We start from the raw sequence: 22,627 nt of genomic DNA on the forward strand, positions 1-22,627 counted from the left end.
TTACCGTTATATGCAAAAAACACCCCAAAATAGGGGGAAAAAAACCCAACAACTCCCAAACCCACTCCAATCCGCGGGGGAGGGGGGGTCTATGCAAAGATTGGGGGACCCCCCCATCCCCCCCCTTTAACCTCCCCCCAACCCCGTCGGGCGCTTTATGCAACGATTCCTATGCAAATGAGGACTAATTGCGTCCCGGCCCCCCCCCGCCCCCCCCGGGAGCTGCATGTTTCGGGGGGGCCCCTTTCGCCTGCTGCTTGCGGCGGGGGAGGGGGCGCCCCGCCCCCCCCCGGCTCCCCCCCCCGGGCTGTGCTGCAACGCGCTCCCCCTTAATTACTAATTATTAACACCTCATTAATAATTATTAATTAACTCTCCCCCCTCCCTTTATTTATATAACCTGGGATTGGTGCAATTTTTGCCCCCCCCCGAAACGCCCCCCCCATCGGGGTGGGGGAGGGGCGGGTGGGGAGGGGCCCCTCGTGTTTTTGGGGGGGGAGGGGGCGGCGGGGGGGGGTCTCTGACTCAGGAAAGGGGGGGGCCGGGGCTGTGCCAAAACGTCGGGGGGGCCCCCCCCGGGGTGGGGGAGGGGCGGGGGGGCCTCAGAGCTATTTTTTCACGCGCCGGGGGGGGGGGTCTTTAATGACTCGGGATTAACGAGCGACGACGCGACAAAAACGAGCCGCAAAAAGACCCGTTTTGGGATATGTCAGTTTTTTTTTAATTTTGGGGGGGGGGTCGAGCCCCTCCCCCCCCCCGCAGGAATCAAGGCCGAGGCCGGAGCGCTAATTAGGCCAGAGCGCTAATTAGGCTATAGTACTAATTAGGCCCTAGCGCTAATTACCCCACGCGTTAATGAGGTCGGGGGAGGTTTGGGGGGGGGGAGTGGATTGCGCAGATTTTTTTTTTTTTTTGGTTGCTCTATTTCAGGGTTTTTGGCCTCATTTTTTTTGGCTTCGCTGCAGCAAACTGGGACGGGGGGGGCGGGAACTGGTTGGGGGCGGGGGCTGTACTGGTTTTGGGGACTCCGTACTGGTTGGGCGGGGTCTCTGTACTGGTTTGGGGTGTCCATACTGGTTGTGGGGGGGCTCTGTACTGGTTTTGGGGCATCTGTACTGGTTTTGACATTTCCATACTGGTTTGGGGGACTCTGTACTGGTGGAGGGAGGGTCTCCATACTGGTTTGGGGGTGTCTATACTGGTTTTTAGGGCATCCATACTGGTTTTGGGGGGGGTCTGAACGCGTTTGGATGGTATCTACTGGTTTTGGGGGGGGGGGGGGGTCTCCTCCATCCTGGTTTTTGGATGTCCATACTGGTTTTGGGGTGTCCATACTGGTTTTGTGGGTATCCGTACTGGTTTTGGCATCTCCATGTTGGTTTTTAGGGCGTCCGTACTGGTTCGGGGGGGGGGTGTCCATAGTGGTTTTTGGGGCCTCCACACTGGTTTTGGGGCATCTGTACTGGTTTTTGAGATTTCCATACTGGTTTTGGGGGTCTCCGTACTGGTTTTGGCGTCTCCATGTTGTTTTTTTTAGGGCAACAGTACTGGTTTTGGGGGGTGTCCATAGTGATTTTGGGGGGCGTCTGTACTGGTTTTGGGACGTCTGTACTGGTTTCGGGGGGGCTCCATACTGGTTTTGTGGTGTCCATACTGGTTTCGGGGTGTCCGTACTGGTAGAGCACGATGAACCCAGGCGTCCGACCCCCCCCCCAATTCCCGGCCCCCAAAACAGCCCCGGCTTGTTGGGGGGGGGGGCCAGGCATCCGAGTGCCCTCACCCCGAGGGGGCCCCGGCGTCCGGGGGGCCCAGGCGTCCGGGGGGGCCTCTTGGGGGGCCCCCCCCAGGCCCAGCAGCTCCTGCACCGCCGGCGGCAGCTCCTGTGGGGGGGGGGGGGGGCAGAGAGATTGGTCAGGGTGGGGGGGACAGATTGGGGGTGGGGGGGACAGATTTGAGGGGGGGGATGACAGATTTTTGGGGACAGTTTTGGGGGGGGCAGTTTCCAGGGGACAATTGGGGGGGCAGATTTGGGGGGGGGGCGGTTGGGGGAGGGGCGGTTTTGGAGGACGGTTTCCGGGGCACCGTTTTAGGGGGCAGTTTTGGGGGGGGGGACAGTTTTGGGGACACTTTGGGGCACTTTGGGGCACTCACGGCGGTGGCCGCCAGCTGCCAGTACAGGCCCTCGGCCCGGCTCAGCACGTCGTCGGCGTCCAGCTGCGGCCACCGCACGGGGGGGTCCTGGGGACAGCGGTGTCACCCCTGCCACCCCCCCCCCCCCCCCCCGTGTCCCAACCCCGTCCCCGGGTCCCCAGCTACGTCCCCGCGTCTCCAACCTGTCCCCCCGGGTCCCCCCACCGCGTCCCTGACGTGTCCCCCTCTTCTCCAGGCCTGTCCCGGCCCCCGGCCCCCTGTCCCCAACCCCCTCCCCATGTCCCCAACCTGTCCCCAGCCCCTGTCCCCAACCTGTCCCCGTGTCCTCCAACCCCGTCCCCCTGTCCCCCAACCTGTCCCCAACCTGTCCCCGTGTCCTCCCAACCCCGTCCCCATGTCCCCAACCTGTCCCCAGCCCCATGTCCCCAACCTGTCCCCAGCCCCTGTCCCCAGCCCGTCCCCGTGTCCTCCAGCCCCATCCCCATGTCCCCAACTTGTCCCCAGCCCCTGTCCCCAACCTGTCCCTGTGTCCTCCAACCCCGTCCCCCTGTTCCCCAACCTGTCCCCAGCCCCATGTCCCCAACCTGTCCCCAGCCCCTGTCCCCAGCCCGTCCCCGTGTCCTCCAGCCCCATCCCCATGTCCCCAGCCTGTCCCCGTGTCCTCCAGCCCCATCCCCATGTCCCCAACTTGTCCCCAGCCCCTGTCCCCAACCTGTCCCCGTGTCATCCAACCCGTCCCCATGTCCCCAACCTGTCCCCAGCCCCCAGCCCCAACCTGTCCCTGTGTCCTCCAGCCCATCCCCATGTCCCCAACCTGTCCCCAGCCCCTGTCCCCAACCTGTCCCCGTGTCCTCCAGCCCCATCCCCATGTCCCCCAACCCTGTCCCCCTGTCCTCAACCCTGTCCCCATCTCCCCTGAACCATCCCCAGGTCTCCAACCCATCCCCATGTCCCCAACCCCATGGCTGTGTCCCCGATCCTGTCTCCCTGTCTCCAACCCCACCTCTGTGTCTCCATCCCTGTGTCCCCCAACCCCGTCCCTGTGTCCCCAATCCTGTCCCCAACCCCATGTCCGTGTCCCCAACCCCATCCCCGTGTCCCCAACCTGTCCCCAAACCCCATCCCTGTGTCCTCAAACCCCATCCCCTTGTCTTCAACCCCGACCCCCCGTCCCCAACCCTGTCCTTGTTTCCCCTGAACTGTCCCCAGGTCTCCAACCCATCTCCATGTCCCCAACCATGTCCTTGATCCATCCCTGTGTCCCCAACCCCATGTCCCCAACCTGTCCCCAACCCCGTCCCCCTGTCCCCAACCCCATGGCTGTGTCCCCATCCCCGTGTCACCCATCCTGTCCCCAATCCCGTCCCCCTGTCCCCAGCCCCGTCCCCTTGTCTTCTTCCCCATCCCCGTGTCCCCGATCCCGTCCCCAGCCCCGTCCCCTTGTCTTCTTCCCCATCCCCGTGTCCCCAACCCCATCCCTGAGTCCCCAACCTGTCCCCAGCCCCGTCCCCGTGTCCCCACCTCGAAGCTTCCCCGTCCCCAGGGTGCTGCGGCCCCTCCCCGCCCTCACCTCGTCCCCGTCCTCGTCCGTGTCCCCGTCCTCGTCCGTGTCCCCGAGGGCGCCCGTGTCCCCGAGGGCGCCCGTGTCCCCGTCCCGTCCCCGGGGCGCAGCAGCTCCTCGCGGGCGGCCTCCAGGATCCCGCAGGCCACCAGGAGGTGGAAGTTGGGGCACGGCAGCCCCGTCCACAGCACCTGGGGGGGGACACGGGGGACAGTGGGGGACCCGGCGGCCACGGCGCGTCCCCACCCCCCCGGCCCCCAGACCTGCCATGTCCCCGATGTCCCTCCCCACCTTCCCCGTCCCCTCCGTCCCCGGTGTTCCCTCGTTGTCATGTCCCCCCCCCCACCGTCCCCCCCCTCCCCGTGTCCCTGGTGTCCCCCATGTCCCCAAGCTCTTCTTGCGTCCCCCGTGTCCTCCCCCATTCCTGTGTCCCTCCATGTCCCCATGTCCCTCCAAGTCCCCCTATGTCCCCCCATGTCCCCAATGTCCCCTCTCCCCGTGTCTGTGTCTCCCCATTGCCCCCCACCATGTCCCCAGTGTCCCCCATGTCTCCAGTGTCCCCAAGTCCCTCCCCATGTCCCTGGGTGTCCCCCCGTGTCTCCATGTCCCCAGTGTCTTCCCATGTCCCCCCCCATGTCCCCTGTCCCCCGTGTCCCCCATACGTCCCTAATGTCCCCTCTCCCATGTCCATGTCCCCCCATTGCCCCCCCCATGTCTCCAGTGTCCCCAAGTCCTCCCATGTCCCTGGTGCCCCCCCTGTGTCTCCCATGTCCCCATGTCCCAGTGTCTTCCCATGTCCCCCCCATGTCCCCTGTCCCCCATTGCCCCCCCATATGTCCCTAATGTCCCCTCTCCCCATGTCCATGTCCCCCCATTGCCCCCCCCATGTCTCCAGTGTCCCCAAGTCCCTCCCCATGTCCCTGGTGCCCCCCTGTGTCTCCCATGTCCCCATGTCCCAGTGTCTCCCCATGTCCCCCCTACATGTCCCCAATGTCCCTCTCCCCGTGTCCGTGTCCCCCCATTGCCCCCACCATGTCCCCAGTGTCCCCCTCATGTCCCTCCCATGTCCCCGGTGTCCCCTGTGTCCCTGGTGTCCCCCCCGCGTCCCTGTCCCCTATGTCCCCCCCACGTCGCCAGTGTCCCCTCTCCCTGTGTCTATGTCCCCCCATTGCCCCCCATGTCCCCAGTGACCCCCCATGTCCCTGGTGTCTCCCCTGTGTCCCCTATGTGCCCCCCATGTCCCCTATGTCCCTCAGGTCCCCCTCACGTCCGCTGTCCCCTATGTCCCCCTACGTCCCCAATTGTCCCCTCTCCCGGTGTCTCACGTCCCCAAGCCCCCCCCGGTGTCCCCGCCCCCCCGGTACCTCCCAGAGGCGCTGGAGCCCCCCCAGGCCCAGGGGGGGCCGGTAGCGGAGCTGCACCAGGCGCCGGCAGCGGCCCCAGGACCCCCGCGGGCCTGCGGGGGGGCAGGAGGCGGGTTGGGGTGGGGTCTATCCGGGGGGGGGATTTTGGGGGGTCTGTCCCTTGGGGGGATTGAGGGGGGGCTGTCCTATGGTGGGGTATTTGGGGGGGTCCTAAACGAGCTGGTTGGGGGGTCTCTCCAAGGAGAGGGGTATTTTGGGGGGGGGGTCTGTCCCACGCGGGGGGGGGGTCCTTACCCAGCCACTGGGGGGGGGAATCTGTTCCATGGAGGGGGTACTTGGGGTATTTGGGGGGGGTCCTTACCCAGGCGGTCGTGGGGGGGGGGTCTGTCCCATGGGGGGTATTTGGGGGGTGTCTGTCCCATTGGGGGGGTCTGTCCCACGCGGGGGGGGGGTCCTTACCCAGCCACTGGGGGGGGGGGAATCTGTTCCATGGAGGGGTACTTGGGGTATTTGGGGGGTCCTTACCCAGGCGGTCGTGGGGGGGGGGGGTCTGCCCATGGGGGTATTTGGGGGGTGTCTGTCCCATTGGGGGGTCTGTTCCATGGGGGGGGGTCCTTACCCAGCTGGTGGTGGGGGGAATCTGTCCCATGGGGGGGGGTACTTGGGGGATCCTTACTCAGCTGGTCGCGGGGGGTCTGTCCATTGGGGGATATTTGGGGGGGGGATTCTGTCCCGGGGGGGTATTTGGGGGGTCCTTACCCAGGCGGTCGCGGGGGGGGGGTCTGTCCCATGGGGGGCATTTGGGGGGGGTTCTGTCCTGGCGGGGGTATTTGGGGTGGGTCCTTACCCAGGCGGTCGCGGGGGGGGCTCTGTCCCATGGGGGGCATTTGGGGGGGAGTTCTGTCCCGGGGGGGTATTTGGGGGGGGGTCCTTACCCAGGCAGTTGTGGGGGGGGGCTCTGTCCCATGGGGGGGGCATTTGGGGGGGGTTCTGTCCCGGGGGGGGTATTTGGGGGGGGGTCCTTACCCAGGCGGTCGCAGAGGGGGGGGTCCGCACCCGCAGCAGCTGCCCCAGGGCCCCCGTGAGCTGCTCCCGGCCCCCCGCGAAGGCATCGCCCTGGTTGGGGGGGAACACGGTGGGTGGGGACCCCCGAAACGCCCCCTCCAAATCCCCCAAAACCGACCCAGAGCCTCCCCAGCCCCCAACACCCCCAAAGCCCCCAAGAGCCCCCAAACCTCTTCAAACCCCCCCAAACTGCCCTAACCCCCCACAGAGCCCCCCAGGCCCCCCAGAACCGCCCCAAAGCCCCCCTAAACCCCCCAACCGCAGCCCAAAGTTCCCCCCGACTGCCCCAGACCCCCCCAGAGCACCCCCAGGACCACCCAGAGTCCCCCAAACTGCCCCAAAGCCCCCCAAGGACCCTTTAGCCCCCCCAAAGCACCCCGAACCCAACCAAAGCCCCCCAAACACCCCAAAGCCCCCTCCAGAGACACCCCACACCCTCCCAAAGCCCCCCAAACACCCCAAGACCCCCAGAACTCCCCCAACCCCCCAAAGCACCCCAAACCCCAACCCAAAACCCCCAAACACCCCAAAGCCCCCTCCAGAGACACCCCACACCTCCCCAAAGCCCCCCAAACACCCCCAGAGCCCCCAAAGCACCCCAAAACCAGCCCATACCACCCCAAGACCCCCCCAGAACCCCCCCAAACCCAGCCCTTAGCACCCTACCCCACCCCCAAAGCCCCCCCCAAAGCCCCCCCATCCCTCCCTTTGGGGGTACTGCCCGAACCTTGGGCCTCTTTTAGGGTCCCCCCACTTTTAGGGTCTCCAAATCCCTGCTTTTGTGCACCCCCTCCCCAAATTCTGGGGTGGGGGAACCTCTCCTCATTTCTGCTCCCGCTGCCATTTGGGAGGGGGGCTTCTCTTCCTCCATTTTGGGGTTCCCCCCCATAGTTGGCTCTCCCTCCCCATTTTGGGTTTCCCCCCCCCCCATAGTTGGCTCCCCCTCCCCATTTTGGGGGTCTCCCCCCCCTCACCACCAGCTCCATGAGGCCGCAGAAGCCCCAAAACGCCTCCACCTCGTCGGGGGCCACGGCCAGCAGCGGGGCCAGCAGCTCGCTCATGCCCCCCACGTAGCCTGGGGGGGGGGGGACGGGGGGGTCAGGGGGGTCCCCAAACCCCCCCGGGTCCCCAGCTGCCCCCTCAAGCCACCCAGCAGCTCCCCTCCCCCCAAACCGCTAAGGGAGCTCCCAAAACCCACCCAGCCCCCCCCCAACTCTCCCACCCCATCCAGGTTCCCCCCCCGACCCCCCAAATGCCTCCAAGACACCCAGGACCCCCCCCGAAAACCCCAGGAGACCCTCCCCCAAAAGCCCCCCTCCCCCAGAGCCCCTCCCTGGACCCCCCCCCACAGACCCCCCACTCAGGAACCCCCTTGGGGGCCCCAAGACCCCCCCAGACTCCTCCAAGATCCCCAGAGACCCCCCCCAGGCCCCCCCCAAGCCCCCTCCCAGAACTTCCAAGCCCCCCCCCCGAGACCCCCCCCGCTCAGGCCTGCAAAGATGCCCCCAAGACCCTTCTAGATCCCCATAGACCCCCCAGGGACCCCTCCAAAGACCCTCTCTAGATCCCCCCCCAACAGACACCCCCAAAGACCCCCCTCTAGACCCCCCCAGGCCCCTAGGACTCCCCCAACCCCCCAGGAACACCCAAAAGACCCCTATAGACCCCCCCCCTAGGCCTCCAGGACCTCTCAGATTTCCCCTGACACCCAGGACCCCCCCCCAGACCCTCAGGGACTCCCCAAAGACCCCCAGGATCTCCCCAAAGACCCCCCCCAAAGACCACTCTACACTTCCTAGACCCCCCAAAGTCACCTCTAGACTCCCCAAAGACCCCCCATACCCCTAGAGGCTCCTCAAAGACCCCCCAGATCCCCCCAAAGTCCCCTCTAGACCCCCCTAGACCCTCCCAGACCCCCAGACTCCCCCAAAGTTCCCCAAAGACCCCCCTGGATCCCCCCAAAGCCCCCTCTAGACCTCCCCAGACCCTCCAGGACCCCCCCAGACCCCCCAGGCCACCCCAGACCCCCAGATTCCCCAAAGTCCCCTCTAGTCCCCCCCAGACCCTCCAGGACCCCTGCAGACCCTTAGACTCCCCCAAAGTCCACTCTAGACCCCCTCCAGACCCCCACGGAGCCCCCAGACTCCCCTAAAGTCCACTATAGTCCCCCCCAGACCCCCCAAAGCCCCCTCTAGACCCCTTCCAGACCCCCCAGGACTCCCTCAGACCCCCAGACTCCCCCAAAGTTCCCTCCAGGACCCCCCCAGACCCTCAGGACCCCCCCCCAGACTCCCCCAAAGTCCCCTCCAGGACCCCCCCAGGCCCTCAGGACGCCCCCCCCAGACCCCCAGACTCCCCCAAAGTCCACTCTAGACCCCCTCCAGACCCCCCCACCCCCCTAGACCCCCCCAAAACTCCCTCTAGACCCCCTCCAGATCCTCCAGGAACCCCCCAGACCCCCACACTCCCCCAAAGTCCTCTCTAGACCCCCCTCCAGACCCTCCCACCCCCCTAGACCCCCCCCCAAAGTCCCCTCTAGACCCCTTCCAAACTCTCCAGGACCCCTGCAGACCCCCCCCACTCCCCCAAAGCCCCCTCCAGACCCCCGCACCCCCCTAGACCCCCCCAAAATCCCCTCTAGACCCCTTCCAGACCCTCCAGGACCCCCCCAGACCCTCCAGAATCCCCCCAAATCCCTTATAGCCCCCCCAGACCCCCGTAGACCCCCCGACCCCCCCCAGACCCCGGCGCACCCAGGTCGAAGTTGTACATGCAGTAGGTCATGAGGACGTCGTGGAGCAGCAGGCGCGCGGGGCCGGCCACCGCGGGGTCCCCCCGGGCCACGTCCCGCTCTAGGGGGGGGACACGGCGTCACGCGGGGCCGGGGGGGGGGGGCCACGCCGCGCACACGCCACCGACACGCCGTGTACACGCCGTCGACACGCCGCGCACACGCCACCGACATGCCGTGCACCGGCCGGGGGGGGGCCGTGGGGCAGTTGGGGGGGGGTTGTAAGGCAGCCATGGGGTGGCTGTGGGGCAGTTTGGGCGTCCCGGGGGGGGGCATGGGGCAGTTTGGGGGCCCATAGGGCAGTTAGGGGTCCCTAGCGTGGCTGTAGGACAGTTTGGGGACGGGGGGGGTCGTGGGGCAGCCATGGGGTGGCTGTGGGGCAGTTTAGGAGTCCCTAGGATGGCCGTGGGGCAGTTTGGGGGGGGGTTGTAGGGCAGCCATGGGGTGGCTGTGGGGCAGTTTAGGCATCCCTTGGGGGGGGATCATGGGGCAGTTTGGGGGGCCCATGGGGCAGTTTGGGGGTCCCTAGTGTGGCTGTAGGGCAGCTTGGGGTTTGTGGGGCAGCCATGGGGCGGCTGTGGAGCAGTTTGGGGGGCCGTGGGGCAGCTGTGGGGCAGTTCGGGGGGCCGTGGGGCAGCTGTGGGGTGGCTGTGGGGCAGTTGGGGGTCCCTGGGATGGCTGTGGGGCAGTCTGGGGTGCCGTAGGGCACTGTGGCGGAGCAGTGGGGCAGTGCGGGGGTCCGTGGGGCAGTGGGGGGGGCGTGGGGTGCCGTGGGGGAATGGGGAGGTCCGTGGGGCAGCACGGGGGTCCGTGGGGCGCCGTGGGGCAGTGTGGGGGTCTGAGGGGCAGTGGGGGGGTCCGTGGGGCACCGTGGGGCAGTGGGGGGGAGATCCGTGGGGCGGTGCGGGGGGTCCGTGGGGCGCCGTGGGGCAGTGTGGGTGGGGGGTCCGTGGGGCGCCGTGGGGGAATGGGGAGGTCCGTGGGGCAGCACGGGGGTCCGTGGGGCGCTGGGGGGGTTCGTGGGACGTCGTGGGGGAATGGGGAGGTCCGTGGGGCAGCACGGGGGTCCGTGGGGCGGTGGGGGGGTCCGTGGGGCGCCGTGGGGGAATGGGGAGGTCCGTGGGGCAGCACGGGGGTCCGTGGGGCGGTGGGGGGGTCCGTGGGGCGCCGTGGGGGAATGGGGAGGTCCGTGGGGCAGCACGGGGGTCCGTGGGGCGGTGGGGGGTCTGGGGGGCGCCGTGGGGCGCCGTGGGGCAGTGGGGGGGTCCGTGGGGCAGTGGGGGGTCCGGGGGGCGCCATGGGGGAATGGGGATGTCTGTGGGGCAGCACGGGGGTCCGTGGGGCAGTGGGGGGTCCGGGGGGCGCCGTGGGGGAATGGGGATGTCCGTGGGGCAGCATGGGGGTCCATGGGGCACTGGGGGGTCTGGGGGGGCACCGTGGGGCGCCGTGGGGCGGTGGGGGGTCCGGGGGGCGCCGTGGGGTGCCGTGGGGCAGTGGGGGGTCTGGGGGGGCGCCGTGGGGTGGTGGGGGGTCCGGGGGGCGCCGTGGGGGAATGGGGAGGTCCGTGGGGCAGCACGGGGGTCCGTGGGGCAGTGGGGGGTCTGGGGGGGCGCCGTGGGGCGCCGTGGGGCGGTGGGGGGGTCCGGGGGGCGCCGTGGGGGAATGGGGAGGTCCGTGGGGCAGCACGGGGGTCCGTGGGGCGGTGGGGTGTCTGGGGGGGCGCCGTGGGGCGCCGTGGGGCGGTGGGGGGTCTGGGGGGGCGCCGTGGGGGAATGGGGAGGTCCGTGGGGCAGCACGGGGGTCCGGGGGGCGGTGGGGTGTCTGGGGGGGCGCCGTGGGGCGCCGTGGGGCGGTGGGGGGTCTGGGGGGCGCCGTGGGGTGCCGTGGGGCAGTGGGGGGTCCGGGGGGCGCCGTGGGGGAATGGGGAGGTCCGTGGGGCAGCACGGGGGTCCGTGGGGCAGTGGGGGGTCTGGGGGGTGCCGTGGGGCGGTGGGGGGTCCGGGGGGCGCCGTGGGGCTCACCGAGGCGGCGGCGGTAGCGCCGCAGCGGCCGGTTCCTGCGCTGCTGCCCGGGGCTCAGCGAGCGCCACTGCAGCTTCATGCGGGCGTAGTCGTCCCTGCGGCCCCCCCCGCCGTCACCCGAGCCCCCCCAAACCTCCCCAAGCCCCCCGACATCCCCCAAAACCTCCTGACACCCCCCCAACACCCCCCAAACCTCCTGACACCCCCCAAGACCCCCGACACCCCCAACCCCCCCGAAACCCCCAACCCCCCCGACACCCCGCAACGCCCCCCGAAACCCCCCGACAGCCCCAAAACCTCCTGACACCCCCCAACCCCCCCGAAACCCCCAACCCCCCCGACACCCCACAACCCCTCCGAAACCCCCCGACAGCCCCCAAAACCTCCTGACACCCCCAACCCCCCCGAAACCCCCAACCCCCCCGACACCCCGCAACCCCCCCCGAAACCCGACAGCCCCCAAAACCTCCTGACACCCCCCAACCCCCCCGAAACCCCAAGACCCCCCGACACCCCGCAACCCCTCCGAAACCCCCCGACAGCCCCCAAAACCTCCTGACACCCCCCAACCCCCCCGAAACCCCCAACCCCCCGACACCCCGCAACCCCCCCCGAAACCCCGACAGCCCCTCAAAACCTCCTGACACCCCCAACCCCCCCAACACTCCCCAAAACCTCCTGACACCCCCAAGCCCTCCAAAGCCCCCCAACACCCCCCAAACCCCCCCGACACCCCCCAAAACCTCCTGACACTCCCCCAAACCCCCCTGACGCCCCCCAAGCCCCCCTGAAACTCCCTGACACCCCCCAAAACCTCCTGACAACCCCCAAAACCACTGAAACCCCCCCGACATCCCCCAAAACCTCCTGACACCCCCAAAACCCCCTGAACCTTCCCAAAACACCCCCCAAAAGCACCCCCAACCCCCCTGAAAACCCCCAAACCCCAAATCCCTGAAACCCCCCAAAAATGTCCTGACACCCCCAAAAAAACCCCAAAACACCCCACAAACCCTCTGAAACCCCCAACCCCCCCAAATCCTCCCTGAAACCCCCTGAAGCCCCTAAAACATCCCCCAAAACCCCCTGAAACTCCCCAAACCCCCTGAAATCCCCCCAAACCCCCAAAGCAACACTCCAAAACCCCTCAAAACCTCCCTGAAACCCCCTAAACACCCCCCAAAACCCTCCAAAATCCCCCAAATCCTCTCTGGAACCCCCCAAATATCCCCACAAAGCCCTGAAACCCCTCAAAACCTCCCTGAAACCCCCCCAAGCCCCCTGAAAGCCCCCAAAACACATCAAATCACTCCTTGAAGCCCCTGAAACTCCCCAAAACCACTCTGAACCCCCCAAAACAGTCTGAAACTCCAAAACATCCCCCCAAAACCCCTGAAACCCCCCAGAACCTCTCTGAAATCCCCCCCAAAGCCCCCGGAAACCCCCCAAACATTCCCCAAAATTCCCTCAAAACCTGAGACCCCCCCCAAACCCCTCAAAACCTCTCTGAATCCCCCCAAAACACCCTGAAACCCCCCCAAAACCCCCTAAACGCCCCCAAAACCCGCCCGCGCTGCACACGCGTGTTCACGCATGTCAACCCCCCTCCCCGGCAGCTACCACCGCCCCCCGCACACGCGTGTGCGCCCGTGTTCCCCCAACCTCCGCCCCTGTCCCCGTGCCTGGCCACCCCGCACTCGCGTGTCTCCCCCCCCCCCCAACCTCCGCCCCCGTCCCCGCGCGCCCGCCCCGCACACGCGTGTGCGCCCCGGCTCACGCGTGTTGCCGCCGCCGGGCCCGGTCCTCGGCGTCGGAGCAGCCCCAGGGCCGCAGGCCCAGCAGGCAGCGCCAGCCCTGCCGCCGCGCTTCGGGGCTCAGCCCCTGCCCCGGGGGGGCGGGGCCTCCGTCAGGCCCCGCCCACCCGGCCCCGCCCACCCGCTCTCGACCCGCCCCCCCCAGGCCGCGGATTCCGCTCCCGGCTCCACCCACCCGCCTGGCCCCGCCCCCGACCCACCTGGCCCCGCCCCCGGCCTGCCTGGCCCCGCCCCTGGCTCTACATACACACCTGGCCCCGCCCCTGACCCACCTGGCCCCGCCCCTGGCTCTACATACACACCTGGCCCCGCCCCTGACCCACCTGGCCCCGCCCCTTTCTCCACTGACCTGCCTGGCCCCGCCCCCGACCTGCCTGGCCCCGCCCCCGACCTGTCTGGCCCCGCCCCTTGCTCCACCGACCCGCCTGGCACCGCCCCTGGCTCTACCTACACACCTGGCCCCGCCCTGACCCGCCTGGCCCCGCCCCTTTCTTCACTGACCTGCCTGGCCCCGCCCCCGACCCACCTGGCCCCGCCCCTGGCTCTACATAGACACCTGGCCCCGCCCCGGATCCACCTGGCCCCGCCCCCGACCCACCTGGCCCCGCCCCCGGCCTGCCTGGCCCCACCCCTGGCTCTACCTACACACCTGGCCCCGCCCTGACCCACCTGGCCCCGCCCCTGGCTCTACCTACACACCTGGCCCCGCCCCCGACCCGCCTGGCCCCGCCCCTGGCTCTACCTACACACCTGGCCCCGCCCCCGACCCGCCTGGCCCCGCCCCTGGCTCTACCTACACATCTGGCCCCGCCCCCGACCCGCCTGGCCCCGCCCCCGGCTCTACCTACACATCTGGCCCCGCCCCCGACCTGCCTGGCCCCGCCCCTGGCTCTACCTACACACCTGGCCCCGCCCCCGGCCCCGCCCACCCGCTCTCGACCCGCCCCTCGGCCGCGGACTCCGCCCCCAGCACCACCCACCCACCTGGCCCCGCCCCCGACCCACCTGGCCCCGCCCCTGGCTCCACCTATCCGCCCGGCCCCACCCCCGTCTGTAGGCCCCGCCCCCACAGCCCAGAGTGGTGCTCCCGTAGCCCCGCCCCTTTAAAATAGCCCCTCCCAAATGGTCACAAGCCCCGCCCCCACCAGGACCCAGCCTCCCTTAGCTCCACCCACCTGTTCCTGCCCCACCTGTAGCCCCGCCCCCCGCAGGCCCCGCCCCCCCGCAGGCCCCGCCCCCTCACCCCGCGGAAGAGGCGCCAGCGCAGCCCCTCGGGGTCCCCGATTCGCCCGTCGCCGTCGCGGCTCCGCCCCCACTCCGCCTCCGTCACCGGCGGCCCCCGCGGGGGGCGGGGCCTCGGACCCAGCCGCACCTGCAGCCGCGAGGAGGGGGGGGCGGAGCCCGTCAGGCCCCGCCCCCTCCGCCGGCTCCACCCCCCAGCTCCACCCCCCTGCCCAGCCGAGCCTGGCCCCGCCCCCCCAATCCGGCTCGGCCCCGCCCCCTCCCTCGGCCCCGCCCCCGGCACTCACGCAGGCGATGACCTCGAAGGGCGGCTCCGCCTCCTCGGCGGCGGGGGCGGGGCCTGGCGGCCCCCCCAGCAGGCGGCCGGCCCGCCGCAGACCCCCCAGCGTGGCCGCGTAGGGGGCCTGCAGCAGGCGCTGCGGGCGGGGCCCAGGCGTCCGGCGGGGCCCAGGCGTCCGGGACCCCCCCGGGGACCCAGGCGGCCGGCGGGACCCAGGCGTCCGGGACCCTCCCCCCCCCCGGGACCCAGGTGTCCGGCGGGGCCCAGGCGTCTGGGACCCTCCCCCCCCACCAAGGGCCCAGGTGTCCGGCGGGGCCCAGGCGTCTGGGACCCTCCCCCCCACCCCGGGGACCCAGGCGTCCGGCGGGGCCCAGGCGTCCGGGACCCTCCCCCCCAAGGGCCCAGGCGTCCGGCGGGGCCCAGGCGTCCAGGACCCTCCCCCCCAAGGGCCCAGGTGTCCGGCAGGGCCCAGGCGTCCGGGACCCCCCCGGGGACCCAGGCGTCCGGCGGGGCCCAGGCGTCTGGGACCCCCCCCCCCACCCCGGGGACCCAGGTGTCCGGCAGGACCCAGGCGTCCGGGACCCTCCCCCCCACCAAGGGCCCAGGTGTCCGGCGGGGCCCAGGCGTCCGGGACCCCCCCGGGGACCCAGGCGTCCGGCGGGGCCCATGCGTCCAGGACCCTCCCCCCCACCCCGGGGACCCAGGTGTCCGGCGGGGCCCAGGCGTCCGGGACCCTCCCCCCCAAGGGCCCAGGTGTCCGGCGGGGCCCAGGCGTCCGGGACCCTCCCCCCCACCCCGGGGACCCAGGTGTCCGGCGGGGCCCAGGCGTCCGGGACCCTCCCCCCCACCCCGGGGACCCAGGTGTCCGGCGGGGCCCAGGCGTCCGGGACCCTCCCCCCCAAGGGCCCAGGTGTCCGGCGGGGCCCAGGCATCCGGGACCCTCCCCCCCACCAAGGGCCCAGGCATCCAGTGGGGCCCAGGCGTCCGGGACCCTCCCCCCCAAGGGCCCAGGTGTCCGGCAGGGCCCAGGCGTCCGGGACCCCCCCGGGGACCCAGGCGGCCGGCGGGGCCCAGGCGTCCGGGAGCACTCCCCCCCCCCCCCGGGGACCCAGGCATCCGGGATCCCCCCCACCCCCATCCAGGGGACCCAGGCGTCCGCCCCCCCCCACCCCGCCGCGGGGGGCCCAGGCGTCCGGGTACTCACGGCGACGAGGCCGGGGCCGGCGGGGGACGGGTGCCCCTCGGCCGGGGGGGCGCCGGGGGCCACCAGCAGCAGGCGGGCGTCACGCGGGCACCTGGCCACGGCACACGCGTGGGCTCTCGTCGCCCCCCCCGTGCTTCTGGGGCCCCCCCATGTGCTCCCGTGTGCTCCTGGGGCCCCCGCGTGCTCCCATGTGCTCCCATGTCCTCCCGTGTGCTCCCGTGTGCTCCCGGGGCCCCCCGTGTCCTCCCGTGTGCTCCCGTGTGCTCCCGGGGCCCCCCGTGTCCTCCCGTGTGCTCCCGTGTGCTCCTGGGGCCCCCCGTGTGCTCCCGTGTGCTCCTGGGGCCCCCCGTGTGCTCCCGTGTGCTCCCGGGGCCCCCCGTGTCCTCCCGTGTGCTCCCGTGTGCTCCTGGGGCCCCCCGTGTGCTCCCATGTCCTCCCGTGTGCTCCTGGGGCCCCCCGTGTGCTCCCGTGTGCTCCCATGTGCTCCTGGGGCCCCCCGCGTGCTCCCATGTCCTCCCGTGTGCTCCCGGGGCCCCCTGTGTCCTCCCGTGTGCTCCCATGTCCTCCCGTGTGCTCCTGGGGCCCCCCGTGTGCTCCCGTGTGCTCCCATGTGCTCCTGGGGCCCCCCGCGTGCTCCCATGTGCTCCCATGTGCTCCTGTGTGCTTCCCATGTCCCCCCCGTGTGCTCCTGGGGCCCCCCGTGTGCTCCCGTGTGCTCCCATGTGCTCCTGGGGCCCCCCGCGTGCTCCCATGTCCTCCCGTGTGCTCCCGGGGCCCCCTGTGTCCTCCCGTGTGCTCCCATGTCCTCCCGTGTGCTCCTGGGGCCCCCCGTGTGCTCCCGTGTGCTCCCATGTGCTCCTGGGGCCCCCCGCGTGCTCCCATGTCCTCCCGTGTGCTCCCGGGGCCCCCTGTGTCCTCCCGTGTGCTCCCATGTCCTCCCGTGTGCTCCTGGGGCCCCCCGTGTGCTCCCGTGTGCTCCCATGTGCTCCTGGGGCCCCCCGCGTGCTCCCATGTGCTCCCGTGTGCTCCTGTGTGCTTCCCATGTCCCCCCCGTGTGCTCCTGGGGCCCCCCGTGTGCTCCCGTGTGCTCCTGTGTGCTTCCCATGTCCCCCCCGTGTGCTCCTGGGGCCCCCCGTGTGCTCCCGTGTGCTCCCATGTGCTCCTGGGGTCCCCGTGTGCTCCCGTGTGCTCCCGTGTGCTCCTGGGGTCCCCGTGTGCTCCCGTGTCCTCCCGTGTGCTCCCGGGGCCCCCCTGTGTGCTCCCATGTGCTCCCGTGTGCTCCTGGGGCCCCCCGTGTGCTCCCATGTCCTCCCGTGTGCTCCCGTGTGCTCCCGGGGCCCCCCGTGTCCTCCCGTGTGCTCCCGTGTGCTCCTGGGGCCCCCCGTGTGCTCCCATGTCCTCCCGTGTGCTCCCGGGGCCCCCTGTGTCCTCCCGTGTGCTCCCATGTCCTCCCGTGTGCTCCTGGGGCCCCCCGTGTGCTCCCATGTCCTCCCGTGTGCTCCCGTGTGCTCCCGCGTGCTCCCGTGTGCTCCCATGCGCTCTCAGACCCCCCCGCGTGTGCTCCCGGGGTGCCTTACGCGCTCCCGCGTGCACACGTGCGTGCTCTCGGGCCTCCCTCGCACGCGCCCGTGAGGCTCCCCGTGCCCTCACGCGTGAACACGCGTGCGCTCTCAGACCCCCCCCCCGTCGCGTGCGCCCGCGGGGGTCGTCCCCCCCCCCCCCGTCCCCGGACGCGCCGGCGCGGGCGACACGCGTGTGCCGCCCGTGTCGCTCACGTGACGAGGCGCAGGTGGCGGGCCAGGAGGCGCAGCAGGGGGCGGGCGCCGCCCCGGTGGAAGTGCAGGGCGGGCGGACACGTGCCGTCACGCGTGACCAGGACGAGGAAGGGGGGGCCGAGGCCCCGGCGGCTCCGGCGCACGGCCCGCAGCTCCGCCAGGCTCAGCCGGAAACCCCAGGGGCCGCCGGCCGGCGCTGCGTGTCGGCCGGCGCGTCACACGCGTGTCGCACGCGTGTCGCACGCGTGTCCGGCGCCCGCGTCCTGCCCCCCCCCCCTCCCCGTGCGCCCCAATGTCCCCGTGTCCCTCGGCGTGTCCCACCGTGGGGGGGGGGGGCCGTCACGGGGGCGTCACGCGTGTCCTCGCGTGTCCGCGGCCCCGGTTTGGGGAGGGGGCAGGGGAGGGGAGGGGCGTCACGCGTGTGCCACGCGCGTGGTACCGTGTGGGGGCGGCGGGGGCGGCCGGGGGGCGCTGACCACGGCCCAGTCGGGTTCGTAGCCGGGGTCGAAGGGGTCTTCGGCCTCCTCCTCCTCCTCCTCCTCCTCCTCCTCCTCCTCCTCCTCCTCGTCTTCGGCCTCGGCCGCCGCCGCCTCCTCCTCCTCCTCCGCCGCCGCCGGCCGCCCGGCCCCCGCCTGGGGCAACGGGGGCGGTTGGGGGTCTGGGGGGCGGCTGGGGGTCCCGGGGGGCAGTTGGGGGGCGGTTGGGGGTCCTGGGGGCGGTTGGGGGGCAGTTGGGGGTCCCGGGGGCGGTTGGGGGGCGGTTGGAGGGCCGGTTGGGGGGCGGTTGGGGGTCCCGGGGGCAGTTGGGGGGCGGCCGGGGGTCCCGGGGGCGGTTGGGGGGCAGTTGGGGGTCCCAGGGGCGGTTGGGGGGCGGTTGGAGGGCCGGTTGGGGGGCGGTTGGGGGTCCCGGGGGCAGTTGGGGGGCGGCCGGGGGTCCCGAGGGTGGTTGGGGGGCAGTTGGGGGTCCCGGGGGGCGGTTGGGGGGTGGTTGGAGGGCCGGTTGGGGGGCGGTTGGGGGTCCCGGGGGCGGTTGGGGGGCGGCCGGGGGTCCCGGGGGCGGTTGGGGGGCAGCCGGGGGTCCCAGGGGCGGTTGGGGGGCGGTTGGGGGTCCCGGGGGCAGTTGGGGGGTGGTTGGGGGTCCCGGGGGCGTTTGGGGGGCGGCTGGGGGTCCCGGGGGCAGTTGGGGGGTGGTTGGGGGTCCCGGGGGCAGCCGGGGGTCCCAGGGGCGGTTGGGGGGCGGTTGGGGGTCCTGGGGGGCGGTTGGGGGGCGGCCAGGGGTCCCGGGGGCGGTTGGGGGGCAGTTGGGGGTCCCGGGGGCGGTTGGGGGGCGGCCAGGGGTCCCGGGGGCGGTTGGGGGGCAGTTGGGTGTCCCGGGGGCAGTTGGGGGGTGGTTGGGGGTCCCGGGGGCAGCCGGGGGTCCCAGGGGCGGTTGGGGGGCGGTTGGGGGTCCCGGGGGCAGTTGGGGGGTGGTTGGGGGTCCCGGGGGCGTTTGGGGGGCGGCTGGGGGTCCCGGGGGCAGTTGGGGGGTGGTTGGGGGTCCCGGGGGCAGCCGGGGGTCCCAGGGGCGGTTGGGGGGCGGTTGGGGGTCCTGGGGGGCAGTTGGGGGGTAGTTGGGGGTCCCGGGGGCGGTTGGGGGGCGGTTGGGGGTCCCGGGGGTGGTTGGGGGGCAGCTGGAGGTCCCGGGGGGCAGTTGGGGGGCAGTTGGGGGTCCTGGGGGCGGTTGGGGGGCGGCCGGGGGTCCCGGGGGCAGTTGGGGGGCGGTTGGGGGTCCCGGGGGTGGTTGGGGGGCGGTTGGGGGGCAGTTGGGGGTCCCGGGGGCGGTTGGGGGGCGGTTGGGGGTCCCGGGGGTGGTTGGGGGGCAGCTGGAGGTCCCGGGGGGCAGTTGGGGGGCAGTTGGGGGTCCTGGGGGCGGTTGGGGGGCGGCCGGGGGTCCCGGGGGCAGTTGGGGGGCGGCCGGGGGTCCCGGGGGCGGTTGGGGGGCGGTTGGGGGTCCCGGGGGTGGTTGGGGGGCGGTTGGGGGGCAGTTGGGGGTCCCGGGGGACGGTTGGGGGGCGGCCGGGGGGCGGTTGGGGGGCAGTTGGGGGTCCCGGGGGACGGTTGGGGGGCAGCCGGGGGTCCCGGGGGCGGTTGGGGGGCGGTTGGGGGGCAGTTGGGGGTCCCGGGGGACGGTTGGGGGGCAGCCGGGGGTCCCGGGGGCGGTTGGGGGGCGGCCGGGGGTCCCGGGGGACGGTTGGGGGGCAGCCGGGGGTCCCGGGGGCGGTTGGGGGGCGGCCGGGGGTCCCGGGGGCAGTTGGGGGGCAGTTGGGGGTCCCGGGGGCGGTTGGGGGGCAGCCGGGGGTCTCACCGTGGCGCCGGGGGGCTCCGGCGGCCGCTCCAGGGGCTCCCACTGCAGCGTCACCGCCCCGGGCTGCGCGCCCCACGCCAGCGCCCCCAGTGCGCACCAGTGCTCACCAGTGCCCACCAGTGCACACCAGCACCCACCAGTGCTCACCAGTGCCCACCAGCACCCACCAGTGCGCACCAGTGCCCACCAGTGCCCACCAGCACCCACCAGTGCACACCAGTGCCCACCAGTGCCCACCAGTGCTCACCAGTGCCCACCAGCACCCACCAGTGCCCACCAGTACGCACCAGTGCCCACCAGTGCCCACCAGCACCCACCAGTGCCCACCAGTGCCCACCAGTACGCACCAGTGCACACCAGTGCCCACCAGTACGCACCAGTGCACACCAGTGCCCACCAGCACCCACCAGTGCCCACCAGTGCTCACCAGTGCGCACCAGTACACACCAGTACCCACCAGCACCCACCAGTACCCACCAGCACCCACCAGTACGCACCAGCACCCACCAGTACTGACTAGCACACACCGGCGCCCACCAGCACCCACCAGCACCCACCCCACCGGGCCCCGCCCCAGATGGACCCCGCCCCACCAGGCCCCGCCCCCTCCTGATCCCACTCCATTTGCCCCGCCCCCATCTGGCCCCGCCCACAACAAGCCCCGCCCCACCAGGCTCCACCCCACCGGACCTCGCCCCACCAGGCCCCGCCCCCTCCTGGCCCCGCCCCTCCAGGCTCCCCCCACCAGGCTCCACCCCCTCCAGGCCCCGCCCCTCTGGGCCCCTCCCCCTCCAGGCCCCACCCCCAGGCCCCTCCCCCTCCAGGCCCCGCCCCCTCCAGGCCCCGCCCCCACGCACCCGCTGGAGGAGGCGCAGCACGCCGGGCACGAGCGCCTCGCGGGCCCAGGGCCGCCGCACACGCGTGTGCACGAACACGCCGCCCCGCTCGAAGGTCACCTGCCGGCGGGACACGCCCACCCTCACGCCCCCGCCAACGACACGCCAGCGACACGCCAACGACACGCGACGGGCACGGACACAGGATGGACACGGACACAGGATGGACACGGACACGGGACGGACACGGACACGGGACGGACACGGACACAGGACGCTGGGACCCGGACACGCCAGCGTCACGGGATGGACACGGACACGGGATGGACTCAGACATGAACATGGGACAGACACGGGACGGACACGGGACGGACACGGACACGGGATGGAGACAGGATGGACACGGACGTGGACACGGACACGGGACGGACACAGGATAGACACGGACACGGGACGGACCCGGACACGGGATAGATGCCGACACGGGACGGGCATAGACACGGGGCGCAGGGACCTGGACACGCCATCGTCATGGGATGGACACGGACACGGGATGAACACGGGAAGGACATAGACACAGGACGGACATGGGATGGACACGGACACGGGACGGACACGGACACGGGACGCTGGGACCCGGACACGCCAGCGTCACGGGACGGACACGGGATAGACTCAGACATGAACATGGGACGGACACGGGATGGACACGGGACGGACACGGACATGGGACAGACACGGGACAGACACAGACACGGACACGGGACAGACACGGGATAGATGCCGACATGGGATGGGCATGGACACGGGGCGCAGGGACCCGGACACGCCAGCGTCACGGGACGGACACGGACGCGGGATGGACTCAGATATGAACAGGGGACGGACACGGGACGGACACGGACAAGGGAAAGACACAAGATGGACACGGGACGGACACAGGACAGACACGGGACGGACACGGGACAGACACGGACACGGGACGGACACAGGACGGACACGGACACGGGACGGACACAAGATGGACATGGGACGGACACAGGATGGACATGGGATGGACACGGACACGGACACAGACACAGGACGGACACGGGACGGACACGGGACGGACACGGACACGGGACGGACACAGGACGGACACGGACACGGGACGGACACAAGATGGACATGGGACGGACACAGGATGGACACGGGATGGACACGGACACGGACACGGACACGGGACGGACACAAGATGGACACGGGATGGACATGGACATGGGACAGACACGGGACAGACACGGGACGGACACGGGATGGACATGGGATGGACACAGACACGGACACGGACACGGGACAGACACGGGACGGACACGGGATGGACATGGGATGGACACAGACACGGACACGGACACGGGACGGACACGGGACGGACACGGGATGGACATGGGATGGACACAGACACGGACACGGGACAGACACGGGACGGACACGGGATGGACACGGGACGGACACGGACACGGGACACGCACGGGATGGACATGGGATGGACACAGACACGGGATGGACATGGACACGGGACGGACACGGGACGGACACGGACACGGGACGGACACGGGACGGACATGGGACGGACACGGGACGGACACGGACACGGGACGGACATGGGACGGACATGGGACGGACACGGACACGGACACGGGATGGACACGGACACGGGACGGACACGGACACGGACACGGACACGGGACGGACATGGGACGGACACGGACACGGACACGGGATGGACACGGGACGGACACGGACATGGGACAGACACGGGATAGACTCAGACACGGACACGGCACGGACACGGACACGGGACGCTGGACCTGGACACGCCACCGTCACGGGAACACGGGACCTGGGGTCACAGGGGTCACAGGGGTCACGGTGGGGTCACAGGGGTCACGGCGGGGTCGAGGGAGGCCCGGGGGGAGGGGCGTCACGGGAGGGGTCACGGCGCGGTCACGGGGCCCCGCCCCCTCCGCGAGGCCCCGCCCCCTCCGCGAGGCCCCGCCCCCCCCCCCCCCCCCCGGCCCCCTCACCCGCTCCCCCTCCGCCGCCATCCTCCTGCCGGCCGCTTCCGCAAACAACCCTGACGTCACTTCCCCCGAGACTCCCCGCCCCTTCCGCCGGACGCGGCCCGGGGGGGGGGAGGA

The 22,627-nt window shown here is 71.4% G+C and overlaps 1 protein-coding gene across 1 annotated transcript; it reads right to left on the reverse strand.

The window, feature by feature from the left end:
* Positions 1-716: 716 nt before the first annotated feature.
* On the reverse strand, positions 717-22,573 carry LOC138065025 (TBC1 domain family member 17-like). Its single transcript, XM_068929255.1, has 18 exons — positions 22,514-22,573; positions 20,469-20,567; positions 19,612-19,674; positions 17,708-17,900; positions 17,269-17,464; positions 15,494-15,584; positions 14,297-14,425; positions 14,011-14,139; positions 12,731-12,834; positions 10,954-11,048; positions 8,895-8,993; positions 7,116-7,216; positions 6,103-6,192; positions 5,077-5,168; positions 4,842-4,935; positions 3,722-3,903; positions 2,152-2,238; positions 717-1,880 (listed from the first exon to the last, which is right to left on the reverse strand). The coding sequence occupies exons 1-17, from the start codon at positions 22,532-22,534 to the stop codon at positions 2,193-2,195; spliced, it is 1,824 nt and encodes a 607-aa protein (XP_068785356.1). The 5' UTR covers positions 22,535-22,573; the 3' UTR covers positions 717-1,880; positions 2,152-2,192.
* Positions 22,574-22,627: the final 54 nt, after the last annotated feature.

Source organism: Struthio camelus, unplaced genomic scaffold, assembly GCF_040807025.1.
Source record: "Struthio camelus isolate bStrCam1 unplaced genomic scaffold, bStrCam1.hap1 HAP1_SCAFFOLD_110, whole genome shotgun sequence".
Taxonomy (NCBI): Eukaryota; Metazoa; Chordata; class Aves; order Struthioniformes; family Struthionidae; genus Struthio; species Struthio camelus.

Coding starts and splice junctions, on each gene's coding strand:
- LOC138065025 (XM_068929255.1), bottom strand. CDS start 22,534: ATGGCGGCGGAGGGGGAGCGG. Junction 7,217..8,894: donor CATGTACAACTTCGACCTGG/GTGCGCCGGGGT, acceptor CCCCCCCCCCAG/GCTACGTGGGGGGCATGAGC. Junction 4,936..5,076: donor GGCTCCAGCGCCTCTGGGAG/GTACCGGGGGGG, acceptor GGGGGCACATAG/GGGACACAGGGGAGACACCA.